Genomic DNA, 21,233 nt, shown 5'->3' with positions numbered 1-21,233 from the left:
AAGGAAATTTATTAAAATTCATATGGAGATCAGTTATGAATAAAAAAAATTTATTCAAGAATAAGCTACAATGTTTTATAAAAAACCTGGTCTCCATGAGAAATATCTTAAACTGTGAGCATGGTCAAATAACCTATGGAAATAATTTACACTTCATTGCATTTTGTTTATTTTTATTATAAATCTCTAAATATTGGTGGGGACTTCTGGGGGATTGGTAGAAGCATGGAATCCAAATTTATATCCAAACTGTCCTTCCCCTTCAAAACCCCTCTCCAACTTAAGAGTCCTTCAGAACTCTTACATCCTCCAGGAATCACTTGATATTCACCCCAACTTCAGCCCCACAGTGGGCTACACCTATATCCTTAATGTATTTTACTGTCTTTCTCCCCCAATAGATTGTAAGCTTTTTGTGAGCAGGAAACAAGTCAGTCAGTCACTCATATTTATTGAGCGTACAGCATTGTATTAAGCACTTGGGAAAGTACACTGTATCAATGTAAAAGATACATTCTCTGCCCACAGCAAGCTTACAGTCTAGAGGGGGAGACAGACATTAATATAAATAAATAAATTGTGGATGTGTCCGCAATTAGTCCGCATAAGTGCTATGGGGCTGGGAAGGGGGATGAATAAAGGGAGCAGGTCAGGGTGACACCGAAGGGAGTTGAAGAAAAGGAAAAGAGGGCTTATTCAAGGAGGGCTTCTTGGAGGAGATGTGCCTTTGTTGGAAAATATCCCAAGTAATGAGTCAGGTTAGGCCAGCCTTTTATTCATTTTGTTGCAACAAAAGGTCAGTGGCTGTTTGGTGGCCAAAGACAAAGACCTGAGGATGAGTCCATCCTTACCGTTCCCGCTGGTCCTGCTTCCCTAGGTGATGCAGCACCAAGTCCCTCCCTCTAGTCTGACCCCTCCCCTCAAATCCCATTTGTTCATGTCCAGATTGGCATATCACGTGCCGCTCTGCCCCTGTTTATTGTTGTCTTCGTTAGCCTCTCATTATACACCAACCTCCTTCATTATCGGCTTTGGGTCATCCAACGGATACTCTGTGGCCGAAGAAGTCCTCAGCAAGAGGTCCTTAGCAAACGCAGGTGTTGGGTTTCAAGGCTATAGGTTTATGGCCAGTAATTCACTGTTGCCAGGGTTGCTAATAATTTGGGGTCTCAAGGCTGCAGGCAGCAGTCAGGAATTCACTGTTGCCAGGGTTGCTAATAATATGGGGTCTCAGGACTACGGTCGTGGTCAGTTATTGGTCGTCGCTAAGGGTGCTGCTAAGGTGGATCCTGGCCTTATCAAGTCACAGTTTTCCTAGGTGGGACTTGACACAATTAAAAAATGAACATATTTAGTGACAGTAATGCATATACATGAGCTAATCACTATACATAGTCAGTGACAGTAATACTAATAATAATGGTATTTGCTAAGCACCCATGCACGTGAGCAGGGTTAAGCCTTGACCACACCTTCAATAAGACTTTGAAGTGGAGGAGAGTAATTGTCTGTAGGATATGAGGAGGGAGGGTGTTGCAGGCCAGAGGCAGGACATGGGCGAGAGGTCAGCAGCGAGATAGACGAGATCAAGGTGCAGTGTGAAGGATAGCATTAGAGGAGCAAATTAGAGAAGCCTTTAGAGTTAGAGTTAAATTAGAGTTTCAAATAGGGGCCTGATTTTAAATGGGTTACTGCACAAAGGAAGCGCTCAATAAATACTATTGAATTTATAATAATGATGGTTTTTTGTAATGCCTGTCTCCAAATCTTTCTCCAATCCAGCGCTTGGCACACAGTAAGCGCTCAATAAATACCAGTACTTGATATGCCCAGAAATGGGAATTCCCAGTTTCCAGAAGGGCAGTGTCTCCCCAGTCTCATCCCTGCCATCTTTGCTGTGTAACGCTAAGCCTGGTGCCACGCAGAAGATATGTTTCCGTGAAAGACAAGGATTACCATCTGTCGAAATCCCCAGTTGTGATCACTTCCCTTTTAATGTGGCATATTTTCCTTCCTCCATCTCCCTTACCTCCTCTTGTCCTCTTTCAGGGGAAGAAGATTGTAAAGAGGTGGGTGGTGACTGTGGCCCGGGGTCAGGATCCACATCTACAGATTTGTGCCTTCCTGCGCTGGACTATCTGCGGCGATGTTCTCAGGTGTGTAGAAAATTCATAGCCCCAAATGAACACGAAACTTGAGACATTTTGACCTGTTACCTTCATGAGAAGATGAAAAAATTTCTACTACCATCAAAGCGATTAAGAATCAGGCTCCCCTCTCTGGAACAGAAGAAAATTGACTACAAAGATCAAGGAGTGGGAGAAAAAAATGACTGCTTGACTTATCAGACCAAGACATAAAAGTTTCAAATAGGGGCCTGATTTTAAATGGGTTATGGTACATATCATCAGTAGGATCCAAATAAGAGCAATTTATAATGATAACAGTATTTTGTAATACCTTTCTCCAAATTTCTCAAAGCCCTTAACTACCTTTCAATCTTTAGGCCAGAATAAATCCAGAATGAAAGGTCTGAAACAGTTTTCCTCTACATCCATTTCTTTGAGAATGAGGGAGGTGTTTAGGTGGGCATTTCAGACATGTGCAATTACCACTTTGCAAAATGCCGATAGAAAAATCTATTTCTTCCCCATGATGTCTAGTGATGTTGAGAAGGCTTACTGTGAAGATCTGAGAGTGGGAGGTTTGGATAATTTTTTTCAAGGAGTCTGCCGTTTTTATGAATTATGGGGAGGAGATAGCATTAAACATAGATCTATTTCTGTTACCGATTATATGTGACATTAATAGCACATCACTCCTGAATTAGTCACTTTTGGTCACTTTACCCAGAAGCTCCATCCTTTATTCACCTTATTTAATCTTTGCCATGTTTTTTCCATCTAGTTGTTAGCCAAAATCTACAAAATGCCCTTGAAGCCAATTTTCCTTGGGGGACGCCTTGCTAATTTGCCCCGAAGAGCCCAAGAGCGATCCGCCAGCAGTGAGGATGGGATCGAGTCAGTGCTTTCTGATTTTGATGATGACTCTGGTAAGTGAAATTGTAATTATAACCAAAAAAAAAAGACTTTTTCTCACACCATCCTATGTGCAATTTTCCCCAAAACATTAAATGATGTTTTAAACAATCCTATAATTCCCAAGAAGAAGAATCCAGCTACGCTGCTCTTATCCATTTTTCTGTTTAATCAGTTCATGTCTTCACAGTGACATCTGTGTCAAGTATCTCAATGACATATTATTTACAGAAAAGTTGTGTAACAGCCATCTAAGGCATAAACAATTGATGTTATATAGTAAACGCCAGTTGTACTGCTGCAGGATATGTGATTCTGGAAAAAATGAGTGGTCACTAGAGTTCTCCCAGCAATTTCCTTACCCCATGTCAGTTTTATGCATGGCAGAGGTATTGAGTAGAACAAGAGTCTGCCTCCAAGACCTGGATCTCAGTGATCCATAACTGAGCATGGGACTATATGTTTTATCAATATCACAGGAGTTTCTATAAATGCATTAATTCCCTGGTGTACTCCATCCAGAAGGCGCTCAACAAATAAGTATGGAGCCCAGCACATGCCATGCCAATTTCCCAAAGTCCTCTGCAGTTTGCTATGACTGTCATTTTGGGTACAAGGGAAATACTGTAAATTCAGCAAATTCGAATGGCACTGAGTTAGTGCATCTTTAATAAAGTCAGCTGGTATTGGCACCTCTCTGAAAACTTAATCGATTATATCAGAATTCCTTCCCTTAGTCAAGATCTATGTAGCTGGAGAACTGAGGAAAATGAGGTTATTGACAGAGAGAATCCTTTGAGCCATGAGACATGGAACGAATTTTAAAAATACAATTTGGGGAATCCTGTTCCGAAACCAGGTCAGGCAGCCTGTCTTCCAAATTAGAACTCAGACCAGTGGCATTTTGTTGTGCCCGCTTACCAGTCTGTTTAAATTGATTACCATGCTGGACTTTCTGTCTGAGAAAACCAGTGTTGTTCTACAAATGAAGATGGACTACCAGTGGTGACCCCCATCTCAAATTCTGTCCTTTGGCACAAGTTAAATACTGGCTAGCTCATTGTGGGTTTATACTGTGAAATGACCTGCCGTTTGCATTGTGAAGCCTGACTTCTCTTTAGCATGTAGGAATATCTGTTGTAGAGATCTATCATCGGGGTGTGGAATGTAGTTAGAAGAAAAAAACAACTGAGAAAGGGGGGTAAGTATATCTTGGAGAAGTGGCAAATAGTCTGAGACAAAATGCTTGAAGTCTAATGATTGTCAAATCCCAATCATCTATGGGTCTAAAAATAAAAGTCAACCCCTCACAATCCAACTGATGAAAAACCTTGAAAGAAATGGGGGTGGGATAAGAGTTAAGGAATGGACTAGTACTGAAGTAAGAAGAAGGCTAAAAATAGAGGTGTATTTATTATTTTTGTTGACTAATGGAACATTGACAGCATCAGAAAATCTGTTGGCAGTTAAGTTTATAAGTGCTTGATATTTTGATGATTTCTCAGTAAGTAAATCATTCACTTTGTAATGCTTGTAGTGGAAAGCCAATGATCAAACAACCATCGGTTGTCTTAACTAATTGGTTATCCATTGGAAGGACTAGAAAATAAATCCTTTTATTTTCAGAACCAGTAAACCTACTCTGTCAATATTCTGAGTTCAGAAACTGTTATAACAACAACTTTCTAATCTCTATTCAAAGTGAACCCAATTCTGTTCCTCACACAGGCCTAACAAGGCTTCCAAGAAACCCCATGCACACAAGCTAAAAATAAAAATAACAATAATAATAATAATAATAGAGCCCCCAGCCAACCTGGTATTCATAGTCTAAAGGGGGGGGAAACAGCAGGTATCGTATCCCCATTTTACAGATGAGGAAACTGAGGCACAATGAAGTTAAGTGACTTGCCCAAGATCCCACAGCAGGCAAGTGGCAGGGACAGGATTAGTCTTCTGACTCCCAGGTACAACATTATATTCTACTGCAGCCTGTGCCAGTGTCAGGGGCCCCTTGGATAGCATGGCCATGGCTGAGGTGGGGCACATCTGGCAAGCACAGAAAACTGGGACAATTCTTTTGCAGGCCATAAAGTTCTGTCAGTCTCCCCCTCTATCCAAAATCTCTTGAGGCTGACATTTCTGTGCACCAATTTTCACTGGCAGAAAGCTCTCCACTCAGCCAGTTCACATTGAGTCGTGCTGCTGTAGCACTTCTCCAAGGGCAGCCCAGCTTATGGCATATTGAACCGAAGGGAAAATTGAGCTGATTGTTTCACAGTCTCTGTGTTTCATTGTTTCCAGGTCTTATAGAAGTCTGGATCATCCTGCTGGAACAGCTGACAGCTGCAGTATCCAACTGTCCTCGTCAGCACCAACCCCCAACTCTGGATTTGCTCTTTGAGCTGCTGAGAGATGTGACAAAAATACCTGGTAAATCCTTCTGGAACTCTGTGTGTGTGTGTGTGTGTGTGTGTGTGTGTGTAGTCTCTTTCTCCTCTCAATATACACTATATATGCTTTTATCATGCATTTTGGACAGAGTACTAATAATTAGTTAATATTGGTATTTGTTAAGCACTTAATATGTGTAAAGCACTGTTCAAAGTACTGGGGTCAGTACAAATTGATCAAATAGGACACAGTCTCAGTCCCACACGGTGCTCACAGTCTAAGTGGGAGGGAGCACAGGGATTGAATCCCCATTTTACAGATGAAGAAACTGAGGCATAAAGAAGCTGAGTGATTTGCCATAGGTCACACAGCAGGCAATTGGTAGAGCTGGGGCTAGAACCCATGTTTCCTGATTCTCAGGCCCATGCTCTTTCCACTAGGCTAAACTGCTTGTCTGTTAAAGATTAGAAGCGCCATTCTGTCAGCAGGCATCTGTCTGAATAGAATGGGATGTGATGTCCGAAGAAGGTTTGTGTGCGTGCAGTAGCATCAGAAACATTGGTCTTCCTTAACCTGAGGGTCACTGAATTCTTAACGTCTGCATTGCAGGAGAACTGAATGTAAGAACAGAATGTACTTATGTAGGTGAGGACACCCATGTGTTGCTTTGGGTGTTTTTCTTCTTGGCTTTTATAGATATGCTCCCGGTGCCTGCATGGAAAACAGTTTTTTCCATGGTGCTCTCTAATATACTAGCTCCAGTGGTTATCCGTCCACCTCTGCATCAAACAAAAACTCCTCACCATTGGCTTTAAAGCACTCAATCACCTTGCCCCCTCCTACCTCCCTTCACTACTCTCCAACTACAACCCAGCCCGTGCATTTCACTCCTTTAATGCTAACCTTCTCACTGTATCTCGATCTCATCTATCTCGCCGCCGTTACCCTCTTGCCCACACACTCCCTCTGGCCTAGAAAGCCCTCTCTCTTCTGAAATCTGACAGGCAATTACTCTCCCCCCACTTCAAAGCCTTAGTGAAGACACACCTCCTCCAAGAGGCCTTCCCTGTCTAAACCCCCCTTTCTTCTTCTCCCACTCCCTTCTGCGCCACCCTGACTTGCTCCTTTCATTCAACCCCCCTCCCAGCCCCACAGGACGTATGTACACATCTGTACTTTGTTTTAGTGTCTGTTTCCCTCTCTAGACTATAAGCTTGTGTGGGCAGGGAATGTCCGTTTATTGTTACATTGTACTCTCCCAAGCACTTAGTACAGTGCTCTGCACACAATAAATGCTCCACAAATACGACTGAATAAATTGAATGAATATACCATAGTCGCTTTCATTTATCTGTCATATTTTGGACGTTTGAAATATATCTTAATGAGGCAAATACAGTTTTTTTTCTGAGACTGATCGGACATCAGCACCCAGGAGAGTTCACCAAGGGTTGGTGTCACTCCAGTTTCCCATAATATCTTACATCATTCTAAACGATCAGTACCGATCGCCAGAGTTAGGGTACTGAGTAATACAGAATTTAAAAAGCAAGTTGTAGTCGCAGTTATAAGCACAGCTCATGAACACAGCATCTACACTTAACTGGAAAACAAATCTCAAAAGATAATCAGTAGCACTTAATGGAGCATCTGTCTTCTGTGGGCAGAGCACCGTACTAAACAACTGGGAGAACATGAAAGATTTCTCCCCAAGGAGTTTACAGTCTAGTGGGGAAGACAAACATTTAAATAAATTATAGGTTGGGGGTGGTAACAGTAAGACTAAGGGGGCCACCTGCCAGTCTCATCTTTAAATATCGCCCAAATCTGCCGTTTCCCCTCCATCCAAATGGCTGTCATGCTGGTACAAGCTCTCATAATATCCCGACTGGATTATTGTGTCAGCCTCCTCTCAGATCTCCCTTCCTCCTGTATCTCCCCACTCCAGGCTATTCTTCATTCTGCTGCCCGGATCATATTCCTACAGAAACGCTCTGGCCATGTCACTCCCTTCCTCAAAAACCTCCAGTGGTTGCCTATCAACCTTCGCATGAAACAAAACCTCCTCACTCTTGGCTTCAAAGCTCTCCATCACCTTGTCCCCTCCTACCTCACCTCCCTTCTCTCTTTCTACTGCCCACCCCGCATGCTCCGCTCCTCTGCCGCTCACCTCCTCACTGTCCCCCATTCATAACTATCCCGCCGTCGACCCCTGGCCCATATCCTACCACTGCCCTGGAATGCCCTCCCTTCTCATGTCCGCCAAACTAACTCTCTTCCCCTCTTCAAAGCCCTTCTGAGAGCTCACCTCAAGAGGCCTTCCCAGACAGAGCCCCCCATCCCTCTGCTCCCCCTTCTCTCCCCTTAGCACTGTGCTCATTTGTATATATTACCCTATTTACTTTGTTAATGAGGTGTACATCCCCTTGATTCTATTTATCTTTATAATGTTGTCTTGTTTTTGTTTTGTTCTGTTTTGCTTTGCTGTCTGTCTCCCCCGTTTAGACTGTGAGCCCATCATTGGGCAGGGACTGTCTCTATCTGTTGCCAAATTATACATTCCAAGCATTTAGTACAGTGCTCTGCACATAGTAAGTGCTCAGTAAATACTCCTGAATGAATGAATGAAAAGTGCTTAGGTAATTACAGAATATTCAGGGAAGGCCGGTGGAGGAGATGTGATCTCAGAAAGTTTTTGAAGTTGGGAAGAGCTCTGGTCTGTCTGAAGGAGAATGGAGTTTGAGGAGAGGGTGGGGGGAATGTGAAGAGGACGTTGGAGAGGGGAGAGAAGAGAAAGAAGCACAATGAGTTAGTAGTTTGGCTTGAGGGGAATGATGATTGCAAGCTGAGGTGGACCGAGAGAAGAGGGCTAATTGAATGCTTTAAAGCCAATGGTCAGGGATTTGTGCTTGATGAAAAGGGAACAGGCAACATCTCCATTGTGTTGAAGGTTTTGAGGAGTAGAGAGGCATATGTAGCACAGTGTTTTAGAAAACTAATCCAGGCAGTAAAGTGAAGTATGAACTGAAGAGGGGAGACCCACAAGGAGGTGGATGCAGTAATCAAACTGTATATACTATGACGATAGCCTAGGCCATCATGGCGATCATGCTGAAGGAACAGATGCTGGAAATGCTGTGAGAGAGGGAGGAGTCAAGGATAATGCCCAAATTGCACTCTTGAAAGACGGTTAAGATTGTGGCTGTGTCAACTGTAATAGGAAAGTGAGATGGAGGAGAGGATTTGGAGGTCAAGATGAATTCACTTGTTCAATTTAGGATGAGTTGTTCAGGTTGAGTGCTTGGTAGGGCATCCACAGAAAAATGTCCAGCAGACAGGAGGAAATATGAGATTATAGAGAAGGAGAGAAGTCAGGGTTAATGAGGTAGATTTGGGAGTCATTGCATAGAACTGTAGGCTGTAGATGGTAGACTTCTAGACTGTAACCTTATTATAGGCCAGGAGGGTGTCCACTAATTCTGTTGTATTGTACTCTCCCAAAAGTTTAGTATAGTGCTCTGCACAGAGTAAGTACTCAATAAATACTGTTGATTGATTGACTGATAGAAGTGGTAACAGAAGCTATTAAAGCAGATGATCTCCCCAAGAAGTGAGTGTAAATTTAGAGGAAGGGTATTCAGAACAGAGCTTTGAGGAACACCTGCATATGGAGGGAGGGAGATAGAGGAGGAGGATTGTTGTAGAAAAAAAATTAGATAGTACTTCCAGAAGGAGGGCTTAGTCAGCAGTGTTGAAGGCAGTCAGGGAGGTCGAGGAGGATAAGACAAAGTAGATTTCATTATATTTGGCAAAAAGGAGATAATTGATGTCCTTGGAAAGGGCAGGAGCTGAAATTTATAGGGTAAAGAAGCGAGTTGAGGAAGTGGAAGCAGCAGGAATTTGGACAGAGATGGGAGGAGGGAGATGGGGTGATAGCTGGATGGTGCAAGGGGTTCAGATGTTATTGGGGGGGTGGTTAGGATGGGGGAGACACGGGTATGATTAGAAATACCATCAGGGAGTGCGTGTTTGAAAATGATGGTCAGGGAGGAGAATAGAGGGAATGAGAGTGTTTTTAGAAGATGGGAAAGGATTGGGTCAGTGGTATAGGCAAGGAAAATAAGGGTGTGGGAGAGAGTTGGGTAGGTAAGGGGCAGATTTTGGAGACCTCAAACTTAAAAGTTTCGGTCGACCATAGATAATTGAGAAATAGAACATTCAGTATAATAAACAACAAAAAGCTGATACCCTCCACCTGGCATGTTCTGTTTCATGGCATAGTGGCTAGAGCACAGGCTTGGGAGTCAGAAGGCCACGGGTTCTAATCCCAGCTCCACCACTTGTCTGCAGTGTGACGCTGGGCAAATCGCTTCACTTCTCTATGCCTCAGTTACCTCATCTGTAAAATGGGGATTGAGACTGTGAGCCCCATATGGAACAGAGACTGTGTCCAGCTCGTTTTACTTTTATCCACCCCAGCGCCTAGTACAGTGCCTGGCACATAGTAAGCACTAAGTAATACCATCTTCATGATTTTTTTTCTCTTTCAGGCCCTGGGTTTGGCATCTATGCTGTCGGCCACCTGCTCCTTCCTGTGATGTCCCTTTGGCTCCATCGAAGCCATGCCGACCACGGCTACTGGGACATGGCCGCTTCAAATTTCAAGCATGCCATTGGTCTGTCCTGTGAGCTGGTGGTGGAGCATATTCAAAGCTTTATCCATTCAGGTAAAAAGGGTCCTGTGACACTGCTAATACAGTCCAACTTAGTAGAGCTAGATTCGAATCTCGGAGCTTGGTAAAGCTCAGCCCTGAATCCTATGGATTGCCATTTCAGTTATGAAAATAAAAACAAAAATGATGTATTTTTCAAAAAACATCTAAGATAATAAAATGTTCTAAGTCTCATACAGTAGCATAGTAGTCAGCTGCCCTTTCAAATAAACTTTCTATGTAACAATGTGCCATGGTATTGTGGCTATTGTTCAAACTGACAATAACACCACACATCCAATGCCATTACAAATTTTAAAAATAAAATAACATAACCACCAGAACTCAACATTTTTCTTTTCTAATTAAACACTGGTCTTTTATTCAGACAAAGAGGCAAGACAACTCAGCAAGAGCCCTTTCTCTAATTGTTGTTTCTTCAAAAAATAAATTCCAGACTGAGGAGGAGGAACAGAGACTGCTCTTTCAGCCACTCTGAGTCCCACTCCAGGCCTCTCTGGCACCAGGGCCAGAGGGATCCATTGCCTTAATCCAGGAGCCAATCACAAGGATTTTAGGAATATATGTTGGTTATCAATCATCAAACAATGGTATTTATTGAACCCTTATTAGTGTAGAGCACCCTATTTTGCACCTGGGAGAGTACACTACAACAGGTTGTATAATGATTCCTGTGGTATTTTCCCAGAGTTTTAGTGGAATAGAGCAGTAGAGGTAATAAGGGCATTTATTGAGTGCTAGGGGAAGCATGAGACACGTTCAGTGCTTGTAAACAAACTAGATATTCATAGGTTTTGCCCCCTATTATTTTTTAGTTTTTTAAATAGCAATAATAATAATTATGGTACTTAAGGGCTTACTATGTCCTCTAGACTGTAAGCTCAGTGTGGGAAGGAAATATTTCTATCAACTCTGTTATGTTGTTATATTTACTCTCTCTAGCACCTTAGTGTGGTGCTCTGCACTCAGTAAATGCTCAATAAATACAATTGATTCATTGATTGATTGCCAGACACTGAACTAAGAGCTGGTGTAGATACAAGATAATTAGGTCGGACATGGTCCCTGTCCCACATTGGGCTCACCGTCTAAGTTGGAGGAAGACAGGTATTTAAAATCTCAGTATTACTTTTTTCCTTCTTTCTGACTTCATGTGGGTGCCAGTCTAATAAATGTCCTTGCAAAAAGGGACAATAATCTAGGTTGGTAATGCTAACAAGTGAAAACTTACATTTTCTGCCTTGAAGACATTAGGTATGAAAATATGATCAACACAATGCTAAAAGATCTCTTCAAGCTGTTGGTGGCATGTGTGGCAGAGCCTACAGAAACTATTTCCAGAGTTGGTTGCTCCTGTATTAGGTAAGAAAAATCTCTGTCTCATAATTTAGGGTTGGTTGGTTTTTTTCTGAAGGAGAAAGGATTCATGGCACCGCCTTGACCTAAAAGTCATATTTCCATTTGGTCCAGTCACCTCACAGGCCTGTGGCTTTGCTGCTCCAAACCCCAATTCCATCTCTACGCCTCTCTGCAACATATAAAACCTGGCTCTAAAATCTCGCATTGTAATTAAGAATTTCTACCTACACGGTTTTTGAAAAATGAGATCTGGTGCTGGAGAAACTGTACATCTCCCCAAACCGTGGGAGTGAGGGGGTTTCAGAGTTCTGTTGAGCCACACAGAGTTGTGCCTCTCATTGGTAGAAACCACTGTTCCCGGTTCTGTTTCCAGGTATGTCCTTGTGACAGCAGGACCCGTTTTCACCGAAGAGATGTGGAGACTCGCCTGCTGTGCGCTGCAAGATGCGTTCTCTGCTACGCTGGAGCCAGTGAAGGTGAATCCTGCCGGGGAAGAGAAAGGGCATGTTGGGAATCTTTTAATCCACTATATCACCCTATCCCTGCTATCCCCCTTTACACAACAGCGATCTTCTTTAAAGAATTTACAGGTGGACACAGTGGCCCAGTGGATAGAGCATGAACACCTAGGAGTCAGAAACCACATGGGTTCAAATCCCAGCTCTGCCACTTGTCTGCTGTGTGACCTACGACAAGTCACTTCATTCTCTGTGCCTCAGTTCCCTCGTCTGTAAAATGTGAATTGACTGTGAGCCCCATGTGGGACAGGGACTGTGTCCAACCTGATTATCTCGTATCTACCCCAGTGCTTAGAACAGTGTCTGGCACATAGTAAAGTGCTTAGAAAATACCATTTAAAAAAAAAGGTGGGTTCGGAAGCAATTTATAAGTGAAGGATTGATAGCCCGTAATAGCCAGTCAGCACAGATGTAGGGCATAGCTGGAGATTGTTGAGGCCAGCTCGTGACTAGTTTATGCTGTACACCTCTATTTCCCTTGGCCTTTCCACAGCTGTACCCTTCTTTGCTATTGACCTCTGCAGTTACCTTTTCCTTACAGGATTATTTAATTCTATCCCGGACTAAATCTGACAGTCAAGAAGGAAGAGCCTTTCCCCTGTTAAGATCTGAGAAGCAGCATGGCCTAGTGGAAAGAACAAGGGCCTGGGAGTCAGAAGGCCTGGGTTCTAATCCCGCCTCTGCTACATGTCTACTCTGTGGCCTTGGGCAAGTCACTTGCCTCCTCTGTGGCTCAGTTCCCTCATTTGTAAAATGGGGATTAAGACTTTGAGTCCCTTGTGGGTTGTGGACTGTGTCCAACCTGATTAGCTTGTGTCTATTCCAGTGGCTGGCACATAGGAAGCACCTAATACCATTGGGGAAAAAAAAAAATCTTGGGAGGTTGCAAACTGCCATCAAAATATATCAATTTAATCCCTGTCTTTCGGTCCTTGCTATTTCCCTCACTTTACTAGATAATGTGCTAAACACAGTAAGAAATAGTGTGGTCTGGTGGAAAGAGCACAGGACTGGGAGTCAGAGGACCTGGGTTCTAGTACTGGTTCTAGCAGATGCCTTCTAGGTGACTTTTTTTGAGAAGCAGCATGGCTTAATGGAAAGAGCCCGGGACTGGGAGTCAGAGGACGTGGGTTCTAATCCTGCCTCCGCCACTTGTCAGCTGTGTGACCTTGGGAAAGTCACTTCACTTCTCTGTGCCTCAGTTACTTCATCTGTAAAGTGGGGATTAAGACTGTGAGCCCCACATGGGACAACCTGATTACCTTATATCTACCCCAGCGCTTAGAACAGTGCTTGGCACATAGTAAGTGCTTGACAAATACCATCATTATTATTAACACCAAGAACACACAGAAGTCATTTTTCATCCATCTAGACTGTAAACTCTCTTTAGTCCATAAGCTTGTTGTGGGCAGGGAACATGTCTACCGACCCTGTGGTATTGTCCTCTCCCAAGCACTTAGTACAGTGCAGTGCACACAATAAGCACTCAAAAGTACAATTAACTGATTCCCATCAGTGTATGTATGCCCTTCCTTTTGTCTTCTTGGCCCTCATTTGGAAGCCAAACCTTCCCAAGGCCATCGGCCTTCCCAGAGACAGGCAATTAAGGGCTCCTCTACATTAACCCCATTAGTTCACTGTCTGTGGTCCAACGTAAAATAACTGTCTGAATCTTTAGGGAGGGGCCAGTTTGTAAGCAGTGGGTGGGGAAGCCGTATGTGGTGGAGCTCAGATTTATCACAGGGCCAAGCAGCAACTCCTCAGGCTTCCAGTCAGAGTCAGCTCTCGTGTTTTCTTCTAGAACCTGTTGGGGTGTTTCCACAGTGGGACGGAAAGCTTCGGGAGCGACGGCTGTGAGGTGAAAGTGGCAGCTCCCTCCCCTTCCCCCAGTGCCGAGGCAGAGTACTGGCGGATCCGAGCCATGGCACAGCAGGTAAGTCATTCGCTTGACTTTCAGGAGCTGTGAATAATACGGTATGTGGAGAGAGCTATGGAGTTAGGAGCCCGTGCTGAACAAAACCAGAACTAGCTAGTGTCAAATCGAGCTCTCCAAATGTTTAGGAAGAGGGTTTTCTTGGAGAGTAGGACCCAATATCCATTCTCCAGCTCCAGGCATTAAGGTTAAAGAGAGGAGTTGGGTTGATCATCATTGGCGACAGACGTTTCTTGTTTTAGGTTAGCTCAAGTCCAATCCTAACCTATCTTGAACCCCATTTCCTTACCCCATGTCAGAAGGTATTATGGTATTAGCAAAGTTACAGGAGTTTCTGGGGGAATGTTTTCTGTTGTCAAGAGGATGAGAAGTGACAAATTAAATTCTGCCTCAATTTATATATGGTAAGTAAGCTCTCTTTTGTTTTTGAAAATGACAGTATTATTATTATGGTATTTGTGAAGCACTTACTATGTGCCAAGCACTGTTCTAAGTGCTACTCATGATGAGATCAGAAATATCTGCCCTTCGCATTCCATTATAACTTGTGGGCATAAATAGCACTGAATAATTAAGGACCACTATACACAGTTGTCTAGTAAGACTGTTTTGAGTGATAGGCGGTTTTTAGGGTGTCTTTTCTAGCCTCCCCCCCCACACCACCATTGAGAATAAACCAGGCTATATGGACACCCACTTTGACAAATGAACAAGTGCATTGCATGGTGATGGAGAGAGATCCCCTACCCTAAACCCAATCTTAGTGTTCATTTGGAACACTAAAGTGCCAAGTTATACTTCTGCATAATTCCCCTGATATTCTTCTGATAAGTAATAGAGAAGCAGCGTGGCTCAGTGGAAAGAGCACGGGCTTAGGAGTCAGAGGTCATGGATTCTAATCCCAGATCCGCCGCTTGTCAGCTGTGTGACTTTGGGCAAGTCACTTCACTTCTCTGTGCCTCAGTTACCTCATCTAGAAAATGGGGATTAAGACTGTGAGCCCCGCATGGGACCTGATTACCCTGTATCTACCCCAGCGCTTAGAACAGTGCTCAGCACATAGTAAGCGCTTAGCAAATACCAACATTATTATTATTAATAGGTTACAGAGTTATCCAATTTAAACCAATTTCCGGCTCCTGCTTGATTCTTGTCTTTAAAGCTAGAGTTAATGTTAAAATTGTGGTATTGGTACATATCTATAAATTATGTATGGTAAATTATTCATATTAATGTCTCACTCATCTCAGTGTGTGCAGGGAATATGCCTCCCAACTCTGTTGCATTGTACTCTCTAAGAACTTACTACACAGTAAGCACTCAGATACCACTGATGATGTTTAAGTCATCAATAGAATCCAGTTGTATTTCAAAATGTGGTACCTGCAAGACAATTATTAAAGTATTTGACTTTAAAATGTGTAAAATATATTTGCCAAGGGGGATTCACACACACACACACACACACACACACAATATTCATTAGAGTCTGGAGTTTCCTTGGGAGTCTTATCATTCTTGCTCCCATTTTCCCCAAACTAAGGTTGGATATCATTAATTTTGTATTGCTGCTGGACACCATTTCCCTACATTAAACAAGAGTGCCTCAGCATCGCTACATACACCAGCAGTTAGATGCGAGGTCATCATCATCATCGCAAATATTTGTCATGCCGTTGAATGTTGAACAGAAATCAGGAAAATAGCTAAAATAAAACCTGAAATTTTGAAAATGAGATCATATTTTATGCTATTACAAAACCAATAAACCTGATCACTCCTGAAGGAAGGGTTTTCTTTTTAATCCCCCAAATCCACACCGTAACTATGAAGAGCAGCTGTTTCTTACCGAAATGTCCAGTAGATGGCTATAAGACATTCTTCCAAGGTAAGCTGGAACCAGAGAGAATTTGACGAATAGGAACATTGCTTCCGCCAGTGGCACTAAATTGCTCCTCACTCTTTTTAAACAGTATCACTATACTGAACTCTCCTTGGAGTCATGTTTGTAGGGAGTACTCTCCCAAACGCTTAGTACAATGCTCCGTGCAGAATAAGCCCTCAATAAGTACCGCTGATTAACAAGATGAGTCGATGCACTGAATTGCTTGTTTGGCATTTTGTTCATTTGACAGGTGTTCATGTTAGATACGCAGTGCTCCCCAAAGACACCGAACAACAAGGAAGGATTTGAGCATGCTCAGTCCTGTGTACTTATCATTGAACTGCCGTCCGACGAGAAGCCCAATGGACATACCCAGAAAAGGTATGCAGCTGTACTGAGTGATGGTTTCCCGGCTCCGCTACTTGGCAGCTGTGTGACTGTGGGCAAGTCACTTAACTTCTCTGGGCCTCAGTTCCCTCATCTGTAAAATGGGGATGAAGACTGTGAGCCTCACGTGGGACAAACTGATTACCCTGTATCTACCCCAGCGCTTAGAACAGTGCTCTGCACATAGTAAGCGCTTAACAAATACCAACATTATTAAAAAGAAATGCCTCCTACCTACTGCCCAGCTGGATTTGGGTTCACCGTGGTTTGACCGAGACTATAAAAAATTATTTGGGATTCAATTATGAGAGGGCTTTTCTCAGACATTTCAAAATAGCTTATGCACAACAACTTCCCTGTTGTGTGACCTTGGGCAAGTCACTTCATTTCTCTGTGCCTCAGTTACCCCATCTATAAAATGGGTTTTAATATTGTGAGCCCCATGTAGGACAGGAACTGCATCCAACCTGATTATCTTATCTACCCCAGCACTTAGAACAGTGCCTGGCACATAGTAAACGTTTAACAAATACCATTGGAAAAAAAAATAAAACCTACCTCTAACTTCTCATGAGGTAAATATTCCTGTCCTCTTCAATCAGAATCAGGCTCCTAATTGGTTGTCGCTCCTCTTTATATATAGGTTATTTTGTCACGTTGAGAAAATTGTAACAGAGTGAAGAAATTGGGTTTTGTTTTGTTACTATTTCTCTTTATGGCAGAGGCAGGATGAGCATATTCACTTTTCTTCAAAATTAAATTCCTCACTCTTGGTTTTAACATATAAAGGGGAATGTGTTTAATAATACAAATGAAGTAGTGAAAAAGCCTATTTCCCTGCGGTTCTGCCCCATCTTCCTCTGCTGGCCCTGTCCTCCTCTGCCATTCTGCCGTTCTCTCTCTCTCTTGCCTTCTGTGAAAGCTCTGTGTGTTCATTTGTGAGCATCTATAAATGCATATGTGGTGAAAGATGTTTATTCTAATGTATCTACCTGTGTGGTATGTACAGGTCTGGATGTTCTATTTCAAGTACAGCTGTGGGTATATTTAAAAACACATCTGTTGTTATTCAGAGTAGGTGGTTAGCACAGGTTGCTATCCCATCTGCTCTTCATTTTTTGACCCATTTCTGGTCCTTTGCACCTCTGCTAGAGGTGGAAGGCACAGTGCAGGGGCCTTTTTTTTTAACTGGTATTTAAGCACTTATTATGTGCTAGGCAAAGAACTAAGCACTGGGTAGATATAAGCTACTAGGGCTGGACACAGTCCAGTCCACAGTCCACATGGGGTTCACAACCTCAATCTCTACTGTACAGATGAGGTAACCAAGGCCCCAAAAAGTTAAGTGATTTGCCAAAGGTCATACAGCAGACAAGTGGCAGAACCAGGATTAGAACCCAGGTCCTTTGTACTCCCAAGCCCGTGCTCTATCCACTAGACCACGCTGCTTCCTGTGGGCCTTGGAAGGGTAGTGCTCCCCCAGTTAGGCTATTTGGCACATGGTGAGCAACTGGGAGGAAGTTGAAACTTGGGTAAAATGAAATTACTGAATCCCCATTTAAACCCAGTTAATTCACTGGCTGTACAGAAATAGGTATTTTACTCCTTTCCTTACTGCTCTAACCTTCTTTCTCTTTTCCTCATTTTTTTTCCTTCAATGCCGCATCATTTAACAGGAAACTAGGGTAAGGGAATTTCTCTTTCCCCTAATGTACACAACTTGCAAGTTCTTTTACTAGACTTTTTTCCAAGATCCTGTAATTGGTAAAGATGCTCGGGACTTGTGGCATCTGGTATTTTCTGTAAAAATGATACCAGAGACTCACAATTCAGAATCCCCAATTAATTGGCCATGGGCTTCTGTATCATAAGGACTTCTGTATCATCTATAGAAATTTGATTCGATGCTATTCAACTTCTTAGCTGGGATTCTGAAAGAACACCTTTTTTCCAGGTTCTAGATCCAATCTCCGTGAGTTTGGGTCCTGCCAGACATGAAACGCAGTTCCCGGAGGCTGACTTGGTTCAGCTCCCCTTCTCAAACGATCAGTCAATCAATCCAGCATGCATATCAAGCACTGAACTAAGCACTTGGGAGAGTACACTATAACAGAGTTGGTAAACACGTTCCCCTCCCTCAAAGTGCTTAGTTGGGGCTTTTGGAGGAGAAAATTGAGAGTGTCTTGTCAAGTTTCTTGGATCTTGCAGTGCTTACATTTATGTTCTATTCTGGATCAGGTTTGTACTGGGAGAACCATGCCATTTTGAGAAGTCACAACTGCAGTTAGCCAAACACAGAGGAATGTATTCCTCAGTAGGCACTGACCAACTTAAAGGCACTGAATTTATCAGTGGGTTCAAGGATTAGTGTGACACCATGGCTGATTCCTAGGGGAGGGAAGAAGCAGATGATCTGGAGGTAAAATGGGATCTTTGCACCACTCCGTCTCCCACAGTATTGGGATTGGAAGGTATTAGAGAAGAAGAGTAACCTGTTTTCCTGCTAACACCCCCACTTTAGTGCAAGTGATAATGGTGAAGAGAACCAGTTGTAACAGAAGATGGGAGAGACTGACTAGCATAACCTCTTGTATACTGGAAAGCACGTGTGTAATTATTTGAATATTTTAAATGTATGGAATAGGTTAAAGTTCAATTTAAAATGCTGAATTGCATTTGGGAGCATGAAAAAAGTAGCTCTTGAGGAAGAAGAAATAGAATCCTTTTAGCAGAATATCCCTGGCTGGCTTTAGCTTTGCACTGCAAACCAAATTAAAATAAGTTCCTATAAAGATATAAGAAAAGGGGGCAAAGTTTTAAAAATGAAGGTAGAGCAAAATCAAAAAAACTTGATAGAAATTGTTGAAATTTGAAAACATTGAATATTCCCATTCATTGCATGGCCTTGATTAAAAAAAAAATCTGGTATGTATTTTCCCCACAGTTGCATTTTTGAATTTGAAATTAGGATTCCCTCAGTTTCTTCAAAATGTGATGCAGAGAGGTAACTCAGTATCATGGTTCATGTTAGTTCCTCGGGTTCTATTAAGATCAATTAGAATGATCCTCGTATTCTTGATATAAACCCATAAAAGTTTTCTCTTAGGGAAGCAGCATGTCGGACAACTCTTTATATTGTACTCTCCCAAACTCTTATTACAGTGCTCTTCACAAAGTGAATGCTCAATACAATTGAATGATCATTTTGTCTATTGAATATGAAGTGATTAATGGTGACCCACAAATATTTTACAGGATAACGGGTTGCTAAATTCTTTTTTTCTTTCTGCTTGAAGAATTCCTTTCAGGACAATTGTAGTGAGTTTACTTTCTCATCAAGTGCTGCTTCAGAATTTATATGATATCTTGTTGGAAGAGTTTGTGAAAGGCCCTTCTCTTGGAGAGGACAAGGCTGTGCAGGTAGCAGACATCAAGCTGGCTGGCTTCCTCAGGTATATATCCATGCAGAACTTGGCTGTCATATTTGACTTACTGCTCGACTCCTACCGGACAGCCCGGGAGTTTGACACCAGGCCAGGGTTGAAGTGTCTGCTGAAGAAAGTGTCTGGCATTGGTGGGGCCGCCAATCTATATCGCCAGTCAGCCATGAGCTTCAATATCTACTTTCACGCACTGGTGTGTGCAGTTCTCACCAACCAAGAGAACATCACAGCCGAGCAGGTGAAGAAGGTATTATTCGAGGATGACGAGAGAAGTACGGATTCTTCTCAGCAGTGCTCTTCTGAAGATGAAGATATTTTTGAGGAAACTGCCCAAGTCAGTCCCCCACGAGGAAAGGAGAAGAGGCAGTGGAGGGCTCGGATGCCTTCTCTAAGCATCCAGCCCGTCAGCAATGCTGACTGGGCGTGGTTGGTCAAAAGACTTCACAAGCTTTGCATGGAACTGTGCAACAACTACATCCAAATGCATCTGGATTTGGAGAACAACGTGGAAGAGCCCCCGGTGTTCAAAGGTGACGCTTTCTTCTTCCTTCCCTCCTTCCAATCTGAAACATCCACCCCATCAACAGGCGGGCTTTCTGGCAAGGAGACACCCTCAGAAGATGACCACAGCCAAATAAAGGACCAGCTGCCTAGTGCTGGGACCCCAAAGGGAGTCGGTGGAGAAATACCAACGATGCCACTGAGCCCCAGAGGGGAGAAGGACCAAGGCAAGAAGAAGGAGTGGTGGGAGAGTGCAGGAAATAAAATCTATACCATAGCCACAGACAAAACTATTTCCAAACTGATGACAGAATATAAGAAAAGGAAACAGCAGCACAACTTATCCCCTTTCACCAAAGATGCCAAGGTGGAAAAGAAGGGAGAGACCCTGAACGGTAGGGGTCAAGACTCGCCTCTCCCCCAGCGCCCTCAGCAGCTGGTGGACCAAGGTCAAATGAGGCATTCCTTCAGTGCTGGCCCAGAGATCCTGAGGGCAGAGAAGAGACCCCGCTCGGGCTCCACGGCAAGCTCCCTGAATATTTCTGTAAGAGATGCTGAGGCGCAGATCCAGGTAGGTCTCGCTCCTTCTATAGAAAAATTTCCCAGGAGTCGGAGGAGCCCAAAAGGCCAGCTTTTGGTAAAAGTTAATTAGTGAATCGCCAAAAAGCTGCCTGGTTGGCAAGCTGTACTATAATTCTGTCACCAAACAGATTTGCTGGAAAGAATCGGAAACTGATGTGGGGTTAATTCTTTAAAAATACCTCAAAGACTTGGTATCAGATAGTGTGTCCCGTGATGGAAAAAATGATGTAGAGTTAAAACAGCTTCTGTGAAACTCCAAATACCTTTCAATAACTGAACTGAGAATTTAGCTTTCTGAAATAGGCAAGAATGGCTTCTGTTCCTTTCTCTCCTTGTCCATTCCTTCATTTATCATCTCTTTCTTCACCCTCCCCACCATGGGTCTCTCTTGCCCATTCAGTTGCTCCAACCTGCCTTCCCAGCTATGCCTCTGTGTCCCTTCTCCCTCACCCCAGTT

The 21,233-nt window shown here is 43.1% G+C and overlaps 1 protein-coding gene across 5 annotated transcripts in view; it reads left to right on the top strand.

Annotated features, from left to right (window-relative positions):
- The window catches only part of ARFGEF3 (ARFGEF family member 3), a 136,357-nt gene that overhangs the window by 112,651 nt on the left and 2,473 nt on the right, over window positions 1–21,233 (top strand). For 3 of the 5 annotated variants that reach the window (XM_029057920.2, XM_029057918.2, XM_029057916.2), the window contains 10 exons: window positions 2,050–2,156; window positions 2,908–3,052; window positions 5,343–5,471; window positions 9,983–10,159; window positions 11,413–11,527; window positions 11,898–12,000; window positions 13,847–13,978; window positions 16,114–16,244; window positions 17,927–17,935; window positions 19,547–20,765. In XM_029057920.2, the coding sequence (XP_028913753.1) occupies window positions 2,050–2,156; window positions 2,908–3,052; window positions 5,343–5,471; window positions 9,983–10,159; window positions 11,413–11,527; window positions 11,898–12,000; window positions 13,847–13,978; window positions 16,114–16,244; window positions 17,927–17,935; window positions 19,547–20,765 (2,267 nt within the window). The remainder of the gene's footprint in view (window positions 1–2,049; window positions 2,157–2,907; window positions 3,053–5,342; window positions 5,472–9,982; window positions 10,160–11,412; window positions 11,528–11,897; window positions 12,001–13,846; window positions 13,979–16,113; window positions 16,245–17,926; window positions 17,936–19,546; window positions 20,766–21,233) is intronic. The other 2 variants (XM_029057919.2, XM_029057917.2) reach the window with 1 other exon arrangement.

This window comes from Ornithorhynchus anatinus, chromosome 2, assembly GCF_004115215.2.
Source record: "Ornithorhynchus anatinus isolate Pmale09 chromosome 2, mOrnAna1.pri.v4, whole genome shotgun sequence".
Lineage (NCBI taxonomy): Eukaryota > Metazoa > Chordata > Mammalia > Monotremata > Ornithorhynchidae > Ornithorhynchus > Ornithorhynchus anatinus.
This window is presented reverse-complemented; position numbering and strand designations above follow the sequence as displayed.